At 40.5% G+C, this 16466-nt stretch overlaps 1 protein-coding gene across 2 annotated transcripts; it reads left to right on the top strand.

Annotated features, from left to right (window-relative positions):
• The first annotated feature begins 141 nt into the window (after positions 1–141).
• MTERF3 (mitochondrial transcription termination factor 3) lies at positions 142–14498 on the top strand. Of its 2 annotated transcripts, XM_057400506.1 has the most exons (8): positions 142–257; positions 763–1111; positions 3278–3430; positions 4393–4582; positions 7676–7823; positions 9055–9126; positions 11872–12033; positions 14247–14498. In XM_057400506.1, the coding sequence occupies exons 2-8, from the start codon at positions 784–786 to the stop codon at positions 14439–14441; spliced, it is 1248 nt and encodes a 415-aa protein (XP_057256489.1). In that variant the 5' UTR covers positions 142–257; positions 763–783; the 3' UTR covers positions 14442–14498. The 2 variants fall into 2 exon arrangements, with proteins under 2 accessions (XP_057256489.1, XP_057256488.1); XM_057400505.1 differs by lacking the exon at positions 142–257 and having other exon boundaries at positions 468–1111.
• The last annotated feature ends 1968 nt before the right edge of the window (positions 14499–16466 follow it).

The raw sequence follows: 16466 nt of genomic DNA, 5'->3' as shown, positions 1-16466 counted from the left end.
AGCGCTGAGGGGCGGAGCCGGCACAGCCTCTTCGGCGGCGCTCTGCGCCCACGCGGCGAAAGAGGGCAGAGAGAAAAGGACCGGAGGCGCTGGAGAGAGGCGGAGCCACACCAGCCTTTGAACAAGCGGTGGAAAGGACCCTTTTCTGCCCGCCCCCACACCCCCAGCCCTGCTCCCGAATGGTTTCACCCGAGTTGAGGGTGGGGCCGGACGCTACACACGTGGGCTAGGCCGCGCGGGAGCGGTATGAGGGGCAGGTGAGGCGCTAGGGGGTTCTTGGGAGCGGATGGCGGGGCCGGCGCTGTGCTCACCATTCCTCCCCTTCTCGCTTCCTCCGCCGGGCTCGGTGCGTGCGGAGCGGCACGGCCTCATTCCGGCTGGGAGGAAATGCTGCCGGCCTGCAAGGGGTGGTGAGCGCGGCCCGGCGTCCACCCGCCTTTCCCTCGCCCTGTGGCAGGGTGTGAGGCCGTCTGCACGGAGGGCCCCGTCTCTTGCGGCCACTTAGGTCCTGGCTGCGTTTCCCCTGTGTTCCCAAGGGAACTGCTATCATTCACAGCAGTTGGGCGGTGGCGTTTAGAGCCGCTTCTTCTCAGTTACGTCTTCTCCGTCCGTCCCGCGCTCAAAGCCTGGAAGCGGTACTTAGCGCTTTGTAGCGAGTAATTTCTGGTTTTAATGCGCAGGGAATTAACGCTTACGCTCCCAGCCCTGCGGGCGAGGGGAGACAGCGCCTGCGTTGCTCCTGAGCAGTTTCTCTCCCAGCAGGATACTGTGCTGAGGTGCAAGATGGCGTTGTGGGTTCGGCAGGTCCCCCACTGGTGTTGCCTGCTCAAAACAGCCCGTGCTGCTGAGTTTCCTCGGAGGCTGAGGAGCTGCAGCATTACCGCTCAGGCATATGCGTTTGCGCCTCTGGCTCTGCGGCCCTCTAGAAATAATACTCTTCTGTGGAGACTGCAAGCGTACAGACATGTATCTGTAGGAAGCTGTTCTCCGTCTGATAGTGCCATGGATGGATCCCTTTCTTCTCCTGAAAGTAACTTGCCTTCATCAGTAGAACAGGAACAAGCAAAAGCAAAACCATTACCTGATCTGAATGCAGAAGTACTGTATAAAGGTAAGAGGCCTTAGGGATAGCATTTCTCCTGAATTTCTGTATCATGCTTTTAGTATTAGCTCTCGTTCTTTTTTTTTTTCTGACTGTTTATCTAAAATATTTTTCTGAAGTTCATGACATTCACTTGATGTTAGTCCCATAGGTAATGCAGAATTCCACTCTAGCATACGAAGAATACCTTTAAACCAAGATAAAGGTGTAAATATTTAGGTAAAAATGTCAGTCTGGATCTGCTGCTTGAAGGGCTTTTCATAACTCTACTTGCAGCAGCTGAGCATTTGCCTTTCTTTCATGGATGTGCTGGTACAAAATAAAGGGGTTTGTTTGGCTTTGGTGTGTTTTTTGAGCAAGGGTAGGGGAGGCCATCCCTGAAGCAGCTCGCGCAACACAACCGTTTCTATCATCAGGGATGAACAACAGGAGGCAGCAGTGTGAAGCTTGCTTAAGCACTGCCCTGATGAGGCGGGCTCGTCCAACTGTCTCCTGAGAAAAGGAGTTACGTACAAGGTCGCCTTGGTGGTGTTGCCCCGACGAAATTGCCTCACTTTTCTCTGTATCTAAGTGAGGATACAAAAAAAACCATCCTCTGGAAATAATTCTAGTATGCTGAGGAAGCTTGCTCTGGATTACTAAGTAGTCTTGTATGTTCAGAATCTGCTTTGAGCCCTGCCAACTTGGATCCTATAGAGCTTATTTTTGGGGTGGCTCAGAGCTGCAACTGAGATCTGTGTGTTTGTGCAGCTGGTTCTGGAAACAGTGCTGCACCAGAACTGACAGGTCAGCCAGCTAATATGCGTCTGCACCTGTGGTGCAGTTTATCTACATGCCAGATTTTTACCTGCCAACAGGCTTGCTGTTGTGTATGTGTATGAGGAGCATTTTGCACAGTTGGCAGTGTATATAGTGGAATAAACATAACTGCTAATTTTTATGTTCTTGTTGGTAACTTGAGGTATGTTTTCTCACAGGAGGTCTAAAGAAATTAAAGTGACAAAAAAAGGGGATCTGTACTTCCGGAGTAGATCTTGGTGTATATTTGTTCAGTCCTCAATAAGTTCAAAGAAAATATTTGATATCCATATAGACTCCTAGCAAGTTCTTATTACCATTTGAAGTGTAAACCTTGCTAAAAATATTTTACTGTGCTTTTATTCCTGAGGCTTTGAGAAAGATAAGTGGCAAGACCTTCAACAGCTATTGGGCTAGTCTGTGCAACTCTTTCTGGAACATTAGGATCATCTTACTTTAAAATCTGTCTTGGTACTTCTGGTGTGGCTTTGTTTTCTTGATACAGAAGAGTGTTACCCTACAAAGTCATTGTACAAAGGCACAGGGCAGAGAAAATCGTCATCCTGAAGAGTTTATAATTAGGGTTGTTGGTCAGTAATGGGTTTGGTAATTGAGGTGGACACTAGCAGCCAGCCTGCAAACAGTAATCTTGATCCAACTGCTGTGAGCTCCTGTCAATGGAAAAATACATCAATTTACAGAATTAATTATTATTATTTTTTTAAGAGCTCTGTGACATGGAACACTGAAGGGGAAAGAAGCATAATGATGTTCACTTGGAAAATCTTGATGAGTAGGAAATAGAGCTTTATTTCTTTAGCTATTAGAGGTGGTGAAGTCAGCAGCTATTCTGTAATGGATAAGACATGATAGCTTGGTTGGAGTTGGCTGTGAAATACCTTGAAAGTTAAAACAACTGCAGTTCAGGCATCAGAATCAGAAGAGGGACAAAAGTAATGGGCTTGTCAGATTATGAGAAATAATCTTTGCAGTAGTGTTTGATCTGGATATGAAAGGGCAAGAATGCATTTATAAAACCATGAAAGAGATTCTTTTTCAAGAAGGTGATGTGATTTGTCATCTGCAATGATCAAGGCTGCAGACTGAAGGCAAGCTTGCTGGGTGCCACACTCAAATTTGAACACATGAGGAAGAGTTGATGGGCACTGACAAGGATGTGGAACAGAGACAAAAACTATCTGAGTTTTTGGAAGTAAAATCTGTTTTCTTATGTTGATAAATAATAATAGATTGGCTGTTCATCTCATACACAGTGTTCTTGCATTTTGAAATAGATTAAGAGATCTGTATAGCATCCAGTAGGAGCAGCACTGTCTTTCACAAAATGCATTTGAGTCTTCTATATTTGTTTCTTAGACTGGGATGATGTTCCACCTTCATCTGCTTTGGAGGAGATTTCTGAGGAAGAAGCTGTGCAGATCATTGCAGAACCGCTTCTTCCCCTTCAGTCTTCCACGCTCCGAGATTATGTTGATCACTCGGAAACTTTGGCAAAACTTGTCCACCTAGGTATGTATGGTTTTGTGTGGTTTGCCTACGTCTGGACCTTTGGAGGTTCTATAATTTGTGTTCTGATCTTACTGGTTGCCTTGTAAACTTGAAAACAGGCACAGTGACCAATGGCTAAAAGCAGCAGTTTCCAGGGTAAATAAAAGAGAGGGGACTGCATAACTCCTAGCAATGCCATATTACTTGAAGACAAATCTTGCTATTTCTTGCTCTTCCACAGCTTCCAGAGGTGGGGAGCACTTTGTGTAATTTGTTTGGTCCTTCTTTTGGATTCATTAAAGATGTTTTAATTTGCTGCAAAAGAAATTGCGGTTTTCCATCCATGGAAAGAAGGAAGAATAATTTCTGTGCAGAACCTTACCAGTGGGGCACAGCAAACTGGGGAGGCAAGAAGGAAGGAAAAGAACCTTACTTCTCATTAAAGTCTCTTAGAGTGTGAAGAGATAGATGAGCTCAAGGTTGCTGGCCACCTCCTTGTTCCCCAAAAGTGCAGGGAGATCTAGAAAGAGGTTGGAGAAATAGATATTTGAGGGGGAGATCTCTGTCCATGTAGTAACAAATTTCTACACGTGAGCCAGTATCCAAAGGCATTACACTGCAAAATTGTCCTCTTCCCTTGTATAAAGGAGTCGGGAATTCATTGTACATATATGTTCCTGTGCTACAGGAGTAGGTACCTATATGTGGCATGAGCTAGTGTACTTGATTCCTGACATGCAGGATTCACTGCAAATGCCTTCTTTAAAAAAAATAAACTCAGCAAAAGTGTCTAAAATGACTGCTTGTTTTATCTGGAATCTTTCCAGGGTATACAAGGTGCTGTGACCTTGCTGTGTTAAGCAATTTCACATATTATATCAATGCATAAAAGGAGTAGTCCTATGAATTCCAATGTGCCTTCGTGAAACATTTATAGGAAGTAGGGTCTGTATACAATTAATTTCTAATTTTGTTTGTTGTAGGAGTTGACTTATCACAAGTGGAGAAACGTCAAAAAGCAGGTCAGCTCTTACTGACCTTGGACTTTGAAAAAGATGTAAAAAAAATACTTCTGTTTCTTAAGGATGTCGGTGTAGAAGACAATCAGATGGGAACATTCCTGACCAAAAATCCATACATCCTTGCTGAAGATCTGGAATCTTTGGAAACCAGGTAAGCCTTTCAAACAGCAGCAAGGCGCTAAGCGCTTTGGCTTGAAGATCTAGTTTCCTAGTTGGCTTAACCTTGCCTGAACTTGCATTGCTGCTGTTTCCTTTCTCCCTTGATCCCCAGCTCTGTGTTCCTGTGCCTTCTCATCAGTCAGCATTAACGTGATGATATTGTAAGTCGAGTCAACACCCTGATCCACCCGAAAATGGATCATTAACGAATTTTACTGCTCATCCCTGTTTCTCTGGCACAGAGGAAGCAGCTTGCCATCGTGAGCCATTTGCTTTACATGTGTCAGCTTAGGTTCCAAAGCAGTCCCTGACGCTTTATCTGAAGTTGTGGAACAGTATTAACTTCTTCAGCCATGCTTTGAGACCGCTCTTCTAGATAACATGTCTACCCATACCTTCCAAGTTCTGCTATAAAAGAAGCAGACCAGATCTCTTCTGTGTTTACATCTACAGCAGATGGTTTTGGTAACTTTTCTTTCATCATAGAGCTCAAACTGAGCACAAGGCTACAATAAACTAGTTTGTGTGTGTTCACACTTGTATGGACCTACACTGTTTCTCAGGCCATAAAATGGACTTTTATTCTTAAAATTACTCCAGACTGGCTTGCAATAATACACACTTTGTAATGAACTCAAAACATCTTGGTATTTAAAAATTCCAGAAAAGAACGTCTTTCTGCTTGGCTTTGCACTTAGTAGCTGTCCAAGACGGAAATCTGAAAATACAGCTTTTTTGGAAATGGGCACGTTAGCAGACTCATGTCTAATAGATCCAACTTTTCTTTTGTTCTCCTCTGTTCTTCCATCCTCCTTTCAGAAAAACATACCAAAAGAATCTGTGTCATTTTCCCAGCAATAGCTTTGAGTCTAAATGTCAGAGTTGCTAATACTCTTCAGAAGAGAGTACTTTTGGCATGATAAATATTCTGACTCTCCTGTGAAGTCAGACGTCAGCTGCTTTTCGATGACTGTCCTGTGGCATTGCCTAGTCAGTGGAGGCTGAACAGGACAATTCCAATTTCTTCTTAGTTTTCTGCAGCCTATTTTTTCAGTAAGTTTATCTCTGTCACTGGTGAATGCTTTCCTACAAAGTAAGTGTGCTGTGGCGAGTGTGTGGCAGGCTGTGGATTGAATGCGTCTGAGATAGCTCTTTTGAAAGCCGAGTATCACCTTTGCATAAACACTTTGGTGCAGATGGACATGGTATTGGTTACATCACTTTGGAATGTTTTATTGCTGTGGATTCCATGTTGCCAGGAAACAAAACACAAATTTCAATAGATTTGGCATTTGACTTCAGATAAACACTGTAAAAGTCAAAACATTCCATAATTTATAACAATTCTGACAGTTGCAAATCGGTGTCTGTACTGCAGCTGCACCAGATTCTTTGTTTTATGGTGTTGTTAATTATGACTTGAAACTGTTAACATGCTACATAGAACTGCTGACCCCTGTAGTAGAACGAGGTGCCAACACTCAAATTTATCTCAAACTTTGGTCAGGTTGGATAACTGTGCTTTTTTACTACATTAGTTTCTAGAGTTAGATTATTACAGTCTTGCCATCCCTCTTTGAAGCTTCTTGCTTCTCCAGGATGCAAAGAAATGCATCAGGTGTGAAGCAGCATGACTTGTTAACAAGTGAAGAGAATCAGGACAACCAAGAGGTTTTATTTTTAATTTGCTCGCTTAGCTGTATTTCTAGGATGCTTGGCAGTCGTGCCCTTGAAAAAAAAGAATGGAAGTAATATAGTGCAGCCAAGCTGCAGCATTCAAAACATAATGGGATAATTTTTGAAGGGCTAGCTATTTATTATTGTGTTCTGCATTTCTCCCCCTTCTTAAACTCGCTTTGTCTCTGTGGCTCCTGCAGCCGGTTCATCGGCACTCCCTGGAGCCTATGCTGCTACCTTCTGTGTTGGTGTGCCTGCTCAGTTAGGAATTGGTCCTCTAGGGCTTGTTCTTAGATCTTACATCTAGAGGTTTTTGGCTTGCAATTACCTCATTTTTGGGGGTTTGTTAAAAGAGAGGGAGGTTGTCGTGACTAGAAGGTATTTTTATTTTCTTTCTCTCCACAAGACATGATTTAACACGCAGCCCATTTTTTTTGCCAAATATCTGCTTCTGCAGAATGTTCTGCAATCTATTTAGTATTTTAATTACTGCCAAATAAAATTGGTCCTTGTATGCTCTAAGTTCATCTGGCAGTAAATACTTCTGTATATGCTCATCTATAACCAAAGGAAACTTCTTCAAATTATAGTTTGTTTGACTTTTATTTTTTGTAGAAGGTGGTACGTGGGTCAGTAAGTCTCTTTATTGTATGTGCTGTACTTCTGACCCCCCTTCCTTTTTCTGGGAGCTAAGGCAATAATCTGTTGCAAGTAGTATTTGAAATAGGATTTCACTTTCAATGAATTGAGCAAGTTTGGAAGTTTATTATAAAACCTTTAGTCAGCTCCTTTTCCTTTCTGATAACCAGATGTTTTGTAACTAAATCCTTGGACCAGTGACTGAAAGTAGGGACCTATTGTAATAAAAGTAACTTCAGCTGATTTAGAAATGTCTTTTTGGACAATTTCTCTACAGATAGCATTGTTGTATGATATTTCTGCTCTAGTGCTATTGGCAAAACAGGGATGTGTATGAGTACAGTACTCCGTTCTTTCAAAAGTAGAAATGGAATTCATTAAAATAGCAAAAGGTTGTATATATCTTCTTGTCCATACCCTATGATGATCCATTAATGTGCTTCCAATCCAGAGGACAGGCTGGTAGTTAAACATAGGTTAACATAGTTATCTGCTCAAGTACAGCTGGAAGGAATTAAAATCTGTCTTCAGTATTGACATTCTGGTGCTCCGAGGTTTATTTTACTTCTAATTAATTGAAAGGGGATGGTATTTTGCTTTTACGATAACTGCAGATTTCTCCCTAATTATTTTTGGCAGGGTTGCATGTTAATGCTAGAACATCTGTCCGTTTATAAGATATCACTGAGGAATTTAAGCAAGTACTGAATAAATGGAGGCAATAAAATTTTCATCACTGGATTTTATTTTGTTTTTGCTCTCTTTCTAGAGTGGCTTACCTAAAATCAAAAAAATTTGGTAAGGCAGAAATTGCTCAGATGGTCTCAAGAGCTCCGTATTTGCTGTTGTTTTCAGTGGAAAGACTGGATAACAGACTGGGTTTCTTCAAAAATGAACTTGGTTTCAGTGTAAAAAAGGTAAAGACTGTACACTGAAGTCTTCAGGTATTTTGTTAGTGATAACTGTAAGGCCTCTAGAACATGAATACTTCAAGTGTTTGGAGGTTATCCACAAACACTGGTAACACAGAGGGTTATGGGAGGATAACATGATTTTAACTGTCTGCAGAAGCAATATGGATATCTAACATTCAAAGGTTCTTGAAGATGATCTGCTACAGTTATTGTCAAACAGGTATGTGTGTGTCCAGCTTTGTTATCTGAGCTGGGTCAGAGTACCAAATTCATTACTGAAACAGGAAGCAACATTTTTAACTTCTAGAAAATTAATTGGCTCTCTTATCTCTTTAAGATACTGTAACATATTAACTCATTTGTGGAAAAAATAGTCTAATCTGTGAATATCACATTAAACTAAATGCCAAATCACATGCTCATCTAGCCCCTGGGTTCACTTGTGAGCACTTACCACATTGCATGCTTAGCAGGTGTTTAGCACTGTGCTTTGGGATCTTCAGAGGGGGTAGTACCTGGATTTCTGGGAATAAGTGGGCACTGTTAGTTGTTTCCTTCACTAGCTGGGGATTGCAGTCAATGTCAAGTTCCAAGTGGAATCTGGTGTTCTTCTATTGGCTTCTATTAGCTCAACAGTCATATAGCTGTCAGTGCCTGTTGCTAGCATTTACATGCTTGAGGTAGATCTCTCTGGAAAAGGGTTTAGTAACTGCCTTGTACTCAGGGTGGATTACAAATAATCACACATTTTAGGGCTTGTGAAGTAATTCCTTGTGTTGCCATAATAATGAGGTTAAACCATATCCTGAGATAGACAAATTCCACTGCAGCTGAAAAAATCCTTTTATAGCCTCTATCAGGTAGTGTTTTGTTTGCTTAATAAATAAATAAATAAATAAAGGTGGGAAGCACAACTTGAGCACCGAGAGAGACTGGGCAGTTGAGTGTACTTTCTGCTTTTGGGTTATCATGCTTTTACTCCCTTTTCCTGACTTTTACAACAGTTCTGTTAGGTTTTGTTTTCAAAAAAAAACGTATTTTTGCATCTTAATATACTGCTGCTTAATGCAAACTCATCTTTGGGATAGAAATAAAATGAAATGTGAGTGAAAGTGAATCCTCTTCCGGCTGGGGGGAGTAGGAGAGAGGTTTGTATGCGATCTCTTATCTTTCGTTCACAGATTCACAAGCAAGCTTTCAGTAATAATCTATCTCTTGTTTTCCCTGACTGTAGACAAAGGATTTGGTAATCCGTCTTCCAAGGCTTCTGACTGGCAAACTAGAGCCTGTAAAAGAAAATCTTCAGGTGAGCTTATTAATAGATATTAGAAGTGTATTGTGTATCCACATAGTTTAAGAGTTGTCAGAAGATAACATTCCTGTAGAATCCTGTGCAGAAGTTAAATGAAATCATTTTAGTGGGGATATAAAATAACTGAGGGTTTTGTTAAACAATATGTTTTCCGTTATAGCTTGCGAGTTTACAAGATACATGGAGCAGAATCTTATTTTATTCTCTACTCTGATGTAGGTTAGAGTCCCTTCCTGCCAAAATTGGTATCTGATGACACAAATTGTTACCTATTTCTTTACAATAAGTGGAAAAATAGGGCCTGCTTCCTCTTTTTTTTTTTCCCTTCTCTCCCCTTAATTATTACATTTTTTTGCTAACTTGGATTGTCCATGAAGATTTAGAAGTAAGAAATGTGCAATTGATTATTTTCCTCTTGGCAGGTAGCTAGTCTGCCAAAATGTGCATTTGACACTTATTGTCTGATAGCAGATGGTCGTTATTAACAACTGTTGGGTAAATAACTTCAAACCGTAGGGACTCCTTTCCCTTTTGAAATGTAACTATGTATTGGTTTGATTATTGTGCTGTAAAGCCATCTAGGCCAAGCAGCATGATGTAGTGTAACAATTTCAGAAATCCCATTATCCTGTAATGCATAACTATGGATTAAAATGTATAATTTTTGGACAGACTCACTGCTCTGGAACTATTAAGCAGTGGAAATCTTGCAATATGAAATGTGTGTGTGTGTGTGGTGAGGGAGGAGACTGGAAAGTAGCAGACTGTTCCAATTAAAAGTGCTTTCTTTTTAATGAACATTGTTTCCACAGGCTAGGGATTCAGTATAATGAATGTGTTTTTAAGATCCTCAGTCCTATGCAACTATCTTGTCTATCTACCAAAAAGTGTGTAGTGTAGCATCTTTTTTTTAACGTATTCTAGAAAGGGAGGAAAGATTTTTAGACCCCCACTATTCAAATCTTCTGCTGCTTAGCAGCTCCAGCCTTCAGGAGGTTGGATGTCTCAGATTCAGAATCTGTGTCCAGACCTGTATGTCCTAAGCTGGTGATGGGCAGGCAGTACTCAAAGTGAAACCACAGACAAGTAATTCAGAAGTGATCTGGTGGTATCCCTTGTTCCAAGTCTGCTGTCAGCTGCAACAGTTGTTCTAAGTAACATGGTTGTCAAAAGATACCAATCATGGACTAAATGAGCTGGAGGATGGCTTATTGCAGCCTCTGAAGGTTTCATCAGGTACAATTAGATTCACTGGTGTGTAAAACTGGAAAGTTTGCATTACCACTGCCTGTTGTGGGAATCATACAGAGTATGTTGGATATTGCTGGGGCTCACGCAGTAAAAGTGTTAGCATATGTGATCTAGAATATTAGTGAATTTAAAGGTTTGATATCAAACTGAGTGCAGTCAAAGCAACTTACACTTGAGCTTACTGCTCATGTCAAGAGAGCTGTTCCATTTCACAGAGTAGAAAAGAAAAACCTAAGATTCTTGCCACAATTACCTCTACAGCGGGGCCAGCTATTTAACATCACATCTTACTCTTGTATGTTAATGCAGTAAATAAACCTCTTCCAGCTCAGATCTGTGGAAGACGTCGCTAAAGTGCAAACACATCTTTTCATCCTTGAATGCTGTCTTAGCTGAGTAATATTTCATGTGATATGCAAATATTTATAAAGCAGGTAAGAAAGAATGAGGAGTTGAAAGACCTGGTTATTTGCCTCTAGAAACAATTTCCTGTAAGGACCTGGAAGTCCTAAGGTAGCTTCAAAACCCAGATCCTAAACCCAGCCCTTTGTATTTGCCAGGCAGTTTTGGCACATCAAACTGGAAAAACGAAAAGCACCACCTTTTTGGCAACTGAAAAAGTACCTAAGTTGGATTTAAAAGTCTGGTTATGTTGACTGGCAAGCACACCCACTTTGTGACTGAAAACAAGCTGCTTGTAAATGTCACTGGAGAATAGAAGAAATGGCTCAGTTACCAGACACCCTTGTATACTGAATTCCTTTCTCAACAACTCAATGAACTGCTTGCCATTCTGCACTTTGGGAGGAGTGCTCATTGGTTTACTGAAAAAATGTGTTTTGTTTTCATTTTAGGAAACCATAATTGAAGTCAAGGCAGTCTCTGAAAAAGAAATCTTACTTTAGACATTCACCAACTGTAAAATAAATTGAATACACTGTACATTCTGCACATCTCTTTCAGGTTCAACAGACTTCAGCTGAAGATGACAGGACTGAAATTAAGCTCCCTAATATAAAAATCTAATTTGGGTACATTAGTGAAATAACTAACACATTAACAAAAGTAGTCACTAGCTATTTGATTGTTGTGTTTTACAAAGCTCAACAGCTCTACAACTAGAAAGTCAGTCTCTCTTGACAGCTTGGTATTGAATCTGATAAAAAATGCTTAGGGGAAAATTCTTATGCTTGTAATGTCTGTGCATACTTTTTGTTCATCTCTCAGACAAGGTGAAAAATACATAACATTCACAGAAGTAATCTTTACTCCAGGGATACTTCATAAACAAATTACACTTTAATCCAGAACAATAAATAATTTTCACTGACTTCAGAAGAACGAGTGGCAGATATTATTGTGGGTTGCGTCTTGTTGCTGTGGGACAAAGGGTAGAAGAATTTTGCATCAATTTATTTCAGTGGCACATTAAATTAAGCTAAACTTGCTGTAGCTGACTTTAGAAGATAAAATTGTGCTCTTTTTCAGGTTTGTCAGATTGAACTTGGCTTTCAAAGGAATGAAATTCAAGAGATTGTGTTTAAAACCCCCAAGATTTTAACTGCAAGTAGAAATAAACTCAAACAGACATTTGACTACTTACACAACATAATGGGCATTCCTCACCACATGCTTACTCGCTTTCCTCAGGTGAGCTGTTTATCTGGGAATAAACTGTAGGTACTCTTTGCACAGCTGCTTCACTCGTTTGGTGCGGAAGGTGGAACCTCACTGTATGTAGGACACACATGAATTATACTTGTCCGTGACTTTTACTCTAATTGGGGTAAATTTTATTCGCAATTTGGCAACCATTGAGAATTCCAGTGTGCATGCGCCTTTCTGCTTCCCCTGGCACAAGTGACCCCACCACCACCACCCTCAGTCTTGTGAATTTTTAAGTTTTCAGCAGAAAACTTCAGTCATGGTCATCTTTCCTGGATTCATTCAAGATCAGTACATACTGCCTGCTTAAGGATTCCTTGTCCTCAAATTCCACCTAAGAGTCACAAGGGAAAACAGATCACTCATGCATATATAACATTTATTTCAGATTTGTCTACTTAAAGAAAAATAAATTCTACACATCCTAGGTTCTGGAAATATAGTTTTAGGTAAGAGAAGTCCTGTGTGTTAGGCAACCAGATTCTTACTGACCTTCCTAGTGCTGTGTTGACAGCTAAAAAAAAATCACAGGAGTGAAAATAGATCAGTTTCTTGATGCCTATTTTGTTTTTATCTGTCTCCTCTTTCTGTTATTTCCTCACAAATTAAAAGTTAAAAGCATTAGTCATTTCATCCAGTGCTGACATGCAATCACACTGGCTTCTTGCTAGGAAAAAAAAGCACAAATTACATCTTCAGAACTGCAGTAATTTTCTTTCTAAAGCAAGACTCGTAGGGAGTCTCACTGTCTAATCTAGCTGGCTAAAAAGCTGAAATTAGATGGTGAAATCAAACTACTCCCCAGGATTTTCAGTACTTGCTATTTAATGTATCTTTGCTTAACAAGGATCCTTGTTTTAAGTAGAGTGTCACTTTTGCCCTCCTTGACCGTTAAATGACCCCAAGTCTTGCTTACTTCCTTCTCAGTTGTCTTATTGTTGGCTTTGTGGTGGTTCACCTCATTTTTTTCCTATTATTTGGAAGAGCAAGGAGAGAGTATACTCTATTCCTTGTTCTTGATGCAGGCACCCTTTCTCTTCCCTGTTCTTCCCTTCCATCCTCAAAAACTGAGTTTCAGGATATGGCTAATGCAACTCTGCATATGGCCTGGCCATTAATTTGTGCATTCACAAATTCACATACTTGTTTCCATCTGTTGTTGCTTCTATCCTGAGTAGCAGTAATGCCTAAAATAGAGGCATACAGGATTTTTTTGTTACACGCTCTCTGATGTTTCAGCAGCAGTTGTAAACATCCTTCCTGTCAGCCAGCTCTATAAATGGTGATGAAGGATTTTTTTTTCCTTTTTTTTTCCTGACTCCCTCTTAAAATTCAATGAAGGCAGAGGACAGTTTTGCTTTCTGTCCTAGTTCAAATTAGTTTGCATCCTTATGCATCCTTCCTTCAGTAGTGTCTCCTTTTTAGTAAAAACTCCACTTGATTTCATTGCTTTAGTGTTCATATTTTCACCGTTATCTTCTCTAAAGCAGCATCTCCCTTCAGTTGTACTTCTCAGAAATGCAGTTAGATCTCTGCTTTTAAGACTTCTTAACTGCATCCTTGTCTTCCCTACTTCTAGATGTCCCACTGATTTATTTCATTTTTCCCTTACCATTGCTTTTGCCTTTGACTGTCTAGAATTCTTTTTGTGACAAGTATCTTCAAAGGTAGGCACTGCTGTGCCTTTTGGCTGCATTATGAGAGGTGACACAGACACTCCTTTTCTGTTGCCACTGTGCAGGTTCACTCTTTTGTGGTCACCTGCTCATTTCTTCCTTATGATAATGCTTATCTGAATCTGTCTGTATAAATAAACGCTTCTGATAGTATATGGAAAATACTTATGTATTCCTGCTCCCTGTTTCTGAATGTCTCCTCTCCATTCGCTTTTTTGTGATTACACAAAAATAATATAGCTAACCTGTATAAACAAAAAACCTAACTGACTTGAGAGTTGTATCACTCCCCCATTTCCCTTGTGGTGTGTGTATGTCAGCATATTGTATGGACGCATTTATTTAGAATTTAAATAATTTATATATGAATGTAACCTACCTGATGTTTGACATAAATGAGAAGATGCAAATTATTTTGCTTCCTAGATCTTCAGCTTGTTAAAAATAATGGTCTTATTTTAGATTCTGAAATACCAGTCTGAAATTTAGACAACCTAAAAGATTCTTTCCTATGTTTCTTAGGTTTTCAACTCAAGACTATTACGAATCAAAGAAAGACATATGTTTCTTACGTTCTTGGGAAGAGCCCAGTATGACCCAGCACAACCCAGCTACATCTCTCTGGACCAGCTAGTATCCTTGCCTGATGAGGTGTTTTGTACAGAGATTGCCAAAGCTTCTATACAGGACTTTGAAAAATTCTTAAAAACACTTTAATTAGTAGCACATGTAAAAAGGAATAAAGTTACGAAATAAACATGTTTTATAAAATTATTCCCTTCTTAATTACTGGTTTAAGGAGTTGTTACTTCTGAAACATTTGTAGGATTTAAAGGCTCACAGTAAGATTCTTCAGAATGTATTTCAGAAGGATTGAGTGAATATGTTGATTGCTACTGATGCAATCCTTGTAATTAATGTCTAACTTCAGAGTGAATGATGCAGCACACTAACAGAAAAGTAAATTTAAGTGGATTCTTTCTTATTCTTTCTTCCCCCACCCCCCTCAGTACTTCCAGAGGTCTAGGAGATGGAAAAACTGGCTAGTGGCTTATTCCCTGTCTCACCCTTTGTCTTCTCCCCTTCACCCCCTCCTCCCAGAAGTTACAATAACAAGCTAATGCAGTAGAGAAGTGACGTGTTTGCCTGCTATTATCTTAAGAGCTAGCAATGTTATTCTTTTCCGTGTATGGCAGCAAGAAGTACACTGTTACATTATGTGGAGTCCCTCATATAAAAAAGCATTTTCAACAGGTTACAAAGGTGCTTCTTTGCGAAGCTGGCTGCTGAAGTTAATATCCTAAAAGCTGTGCAGTGAAACTTCATTTGAAATAACAAAGAAAATCAGCAAACTGGATCTAGGCAAATTACAGAAAGAAAATATATCTATAAATGTCCCTGAAATCTAAGAGGAGCGTATTTTAAGTCACTTGTCTCTTCTCGTTTAGGGGGAGCAGTTTTTCTCCCATCCGTGTGAGATTTGTATAACTTTAGTAAACAAGTAACTATATGAAAAGAAGCTGTAGTATATACTTAGAAGAATTGTCTTGTTCGGTGTTAACAAGTGAAATAAATGCTAACATTAATAACCGCAGGAGCATTTAAAGTATTTAATCCTACCAGGAAACAAGTCACATTAATATGGAATTATCAGATGCTTCACAGTTTGTTGTGATAAAGTGAAGAAATGGAGTAAACCCAAATGCAAAATGTCTGATTGTTCAGAAATTTCCATTCTTTCAGTTAAAACCTTTCAGAAAACTGAAATCCAGATGTTTTCATTTGGAGTTAGAATCATAGAATCATTAAGGTTGGAAAGGACCTTAAGATCATCTAGTTCCAACCCCCCTGCTGTGGGCAGGGACACCTTACGCTAAATCTTATCACCCAAGGCCTTGTCCAACCTGGTCTTGAACACTGCCAGGGATGGAGCATTCACAACCTCCCTGGGCAACCCATTCCAGTGCCTCACCACCCTAACAGGAAAGAATTTCCTTCTTATATCCAACCTAAAGTTCCCCTATTTAAATTTTAACCCATTACCCCTTTTCCTGTCACTACAGTCTCTAATGAAGAGTCCCTCTCCAGCATCCTTATAGGCCCCCTTCAGATACTGGAAGGCTGCTATGAGGTCTCCACGCAGCCTTCTCTTCTCCAGGCTGAACAGCCCCAACCTCCTCAGCCTGTCTTCATACAGGAGGTGCTCCAGTCCCCTGATCATCCTCGTGGCCCTCCTCTGGACTTGTTCCAACAGTTCCATGTCCTTTTTATGTTGAGGACATCAGAACTGCACACAATACTCCAGGTGAGGTCTCATGAGAGCAGAGTAGAAGGGCAGGATCACCTCCTTTGACCTGCTGGTCACGCTCTTTTTGATGCAGACCAGGATACGGTTGGCTTTCTGGGCTGCGAGTGCACACTGAAGCCGGCTCATGTTCATTTTCTCATCAACCAACACCCCCAAGTCCTTCTCTGCAGGGCTGCTCTGAATCTCTTCTCTGCCCAACCTGTAGCTGTGCCTGGGATTGCTCCGACCCAGGTGTAGGACCTTGCACTTGGCATGGTTAAACTTCATGAGGTTGGCATCAGCCCACCTCACAAGTGTGTCAAGGTCCCTCTGGATGGCATTCCTTCCATCCAGTGTATCAACTGAACCACACAGCTTGGTGTCATCGGCAAGTTAAGCTTATTTAATGAATAATCCTCAATGGTTTAAAAGCTGAGTGTTGGAGCTTAAAATAC

This window comes from Pezoporus wallicus, unplaced genomic scaffold (genome assembly GCF_028554395.1).
Source record: "Pezoporus wallicus isolate ANWC-B61680 ecotype Strahan unplaced genomic scaffold, APGP_CSIRO_Pwel_v1 contig_7985, whole genome shotgun sequence".
Taxonomy (NCBI): domain Eukaryota; kingdom Metazoa; phylum Chordata; class Aves; order Psittaciformes; family Psittacidae; genus Pezoporus; species Pezoporus wallicus.
The sequence above is the reverse complement of the archived record's forward strand: the minus strand, read 5'-3'. Positions and strand labels throughout refer to the sequence as shown.

Coding starts and splice junctions, on each gene's coding strand:
- MTERF3 (XM_057400505.1), top strand. CDS start 673: ATGCGCAGGGAATTAACGCTTACGCTCCCAGCCCTGCGGGCGAGGGGA. Junction 4,583..7,675: donor CTGGAATCTTTGGAAACCAG/GTAAGCCTTTCA, acceptor CTCTCTTTCTAG/AGTGGCTTACCTAAAATCAA. Junction 12,034..14,246: donor TGCTTACTCGCTTTCCTCAG/GTGAGCTGTTTA, acceptor TATGTTTCTTAG/GTTTTCAACTCAAGACTATT.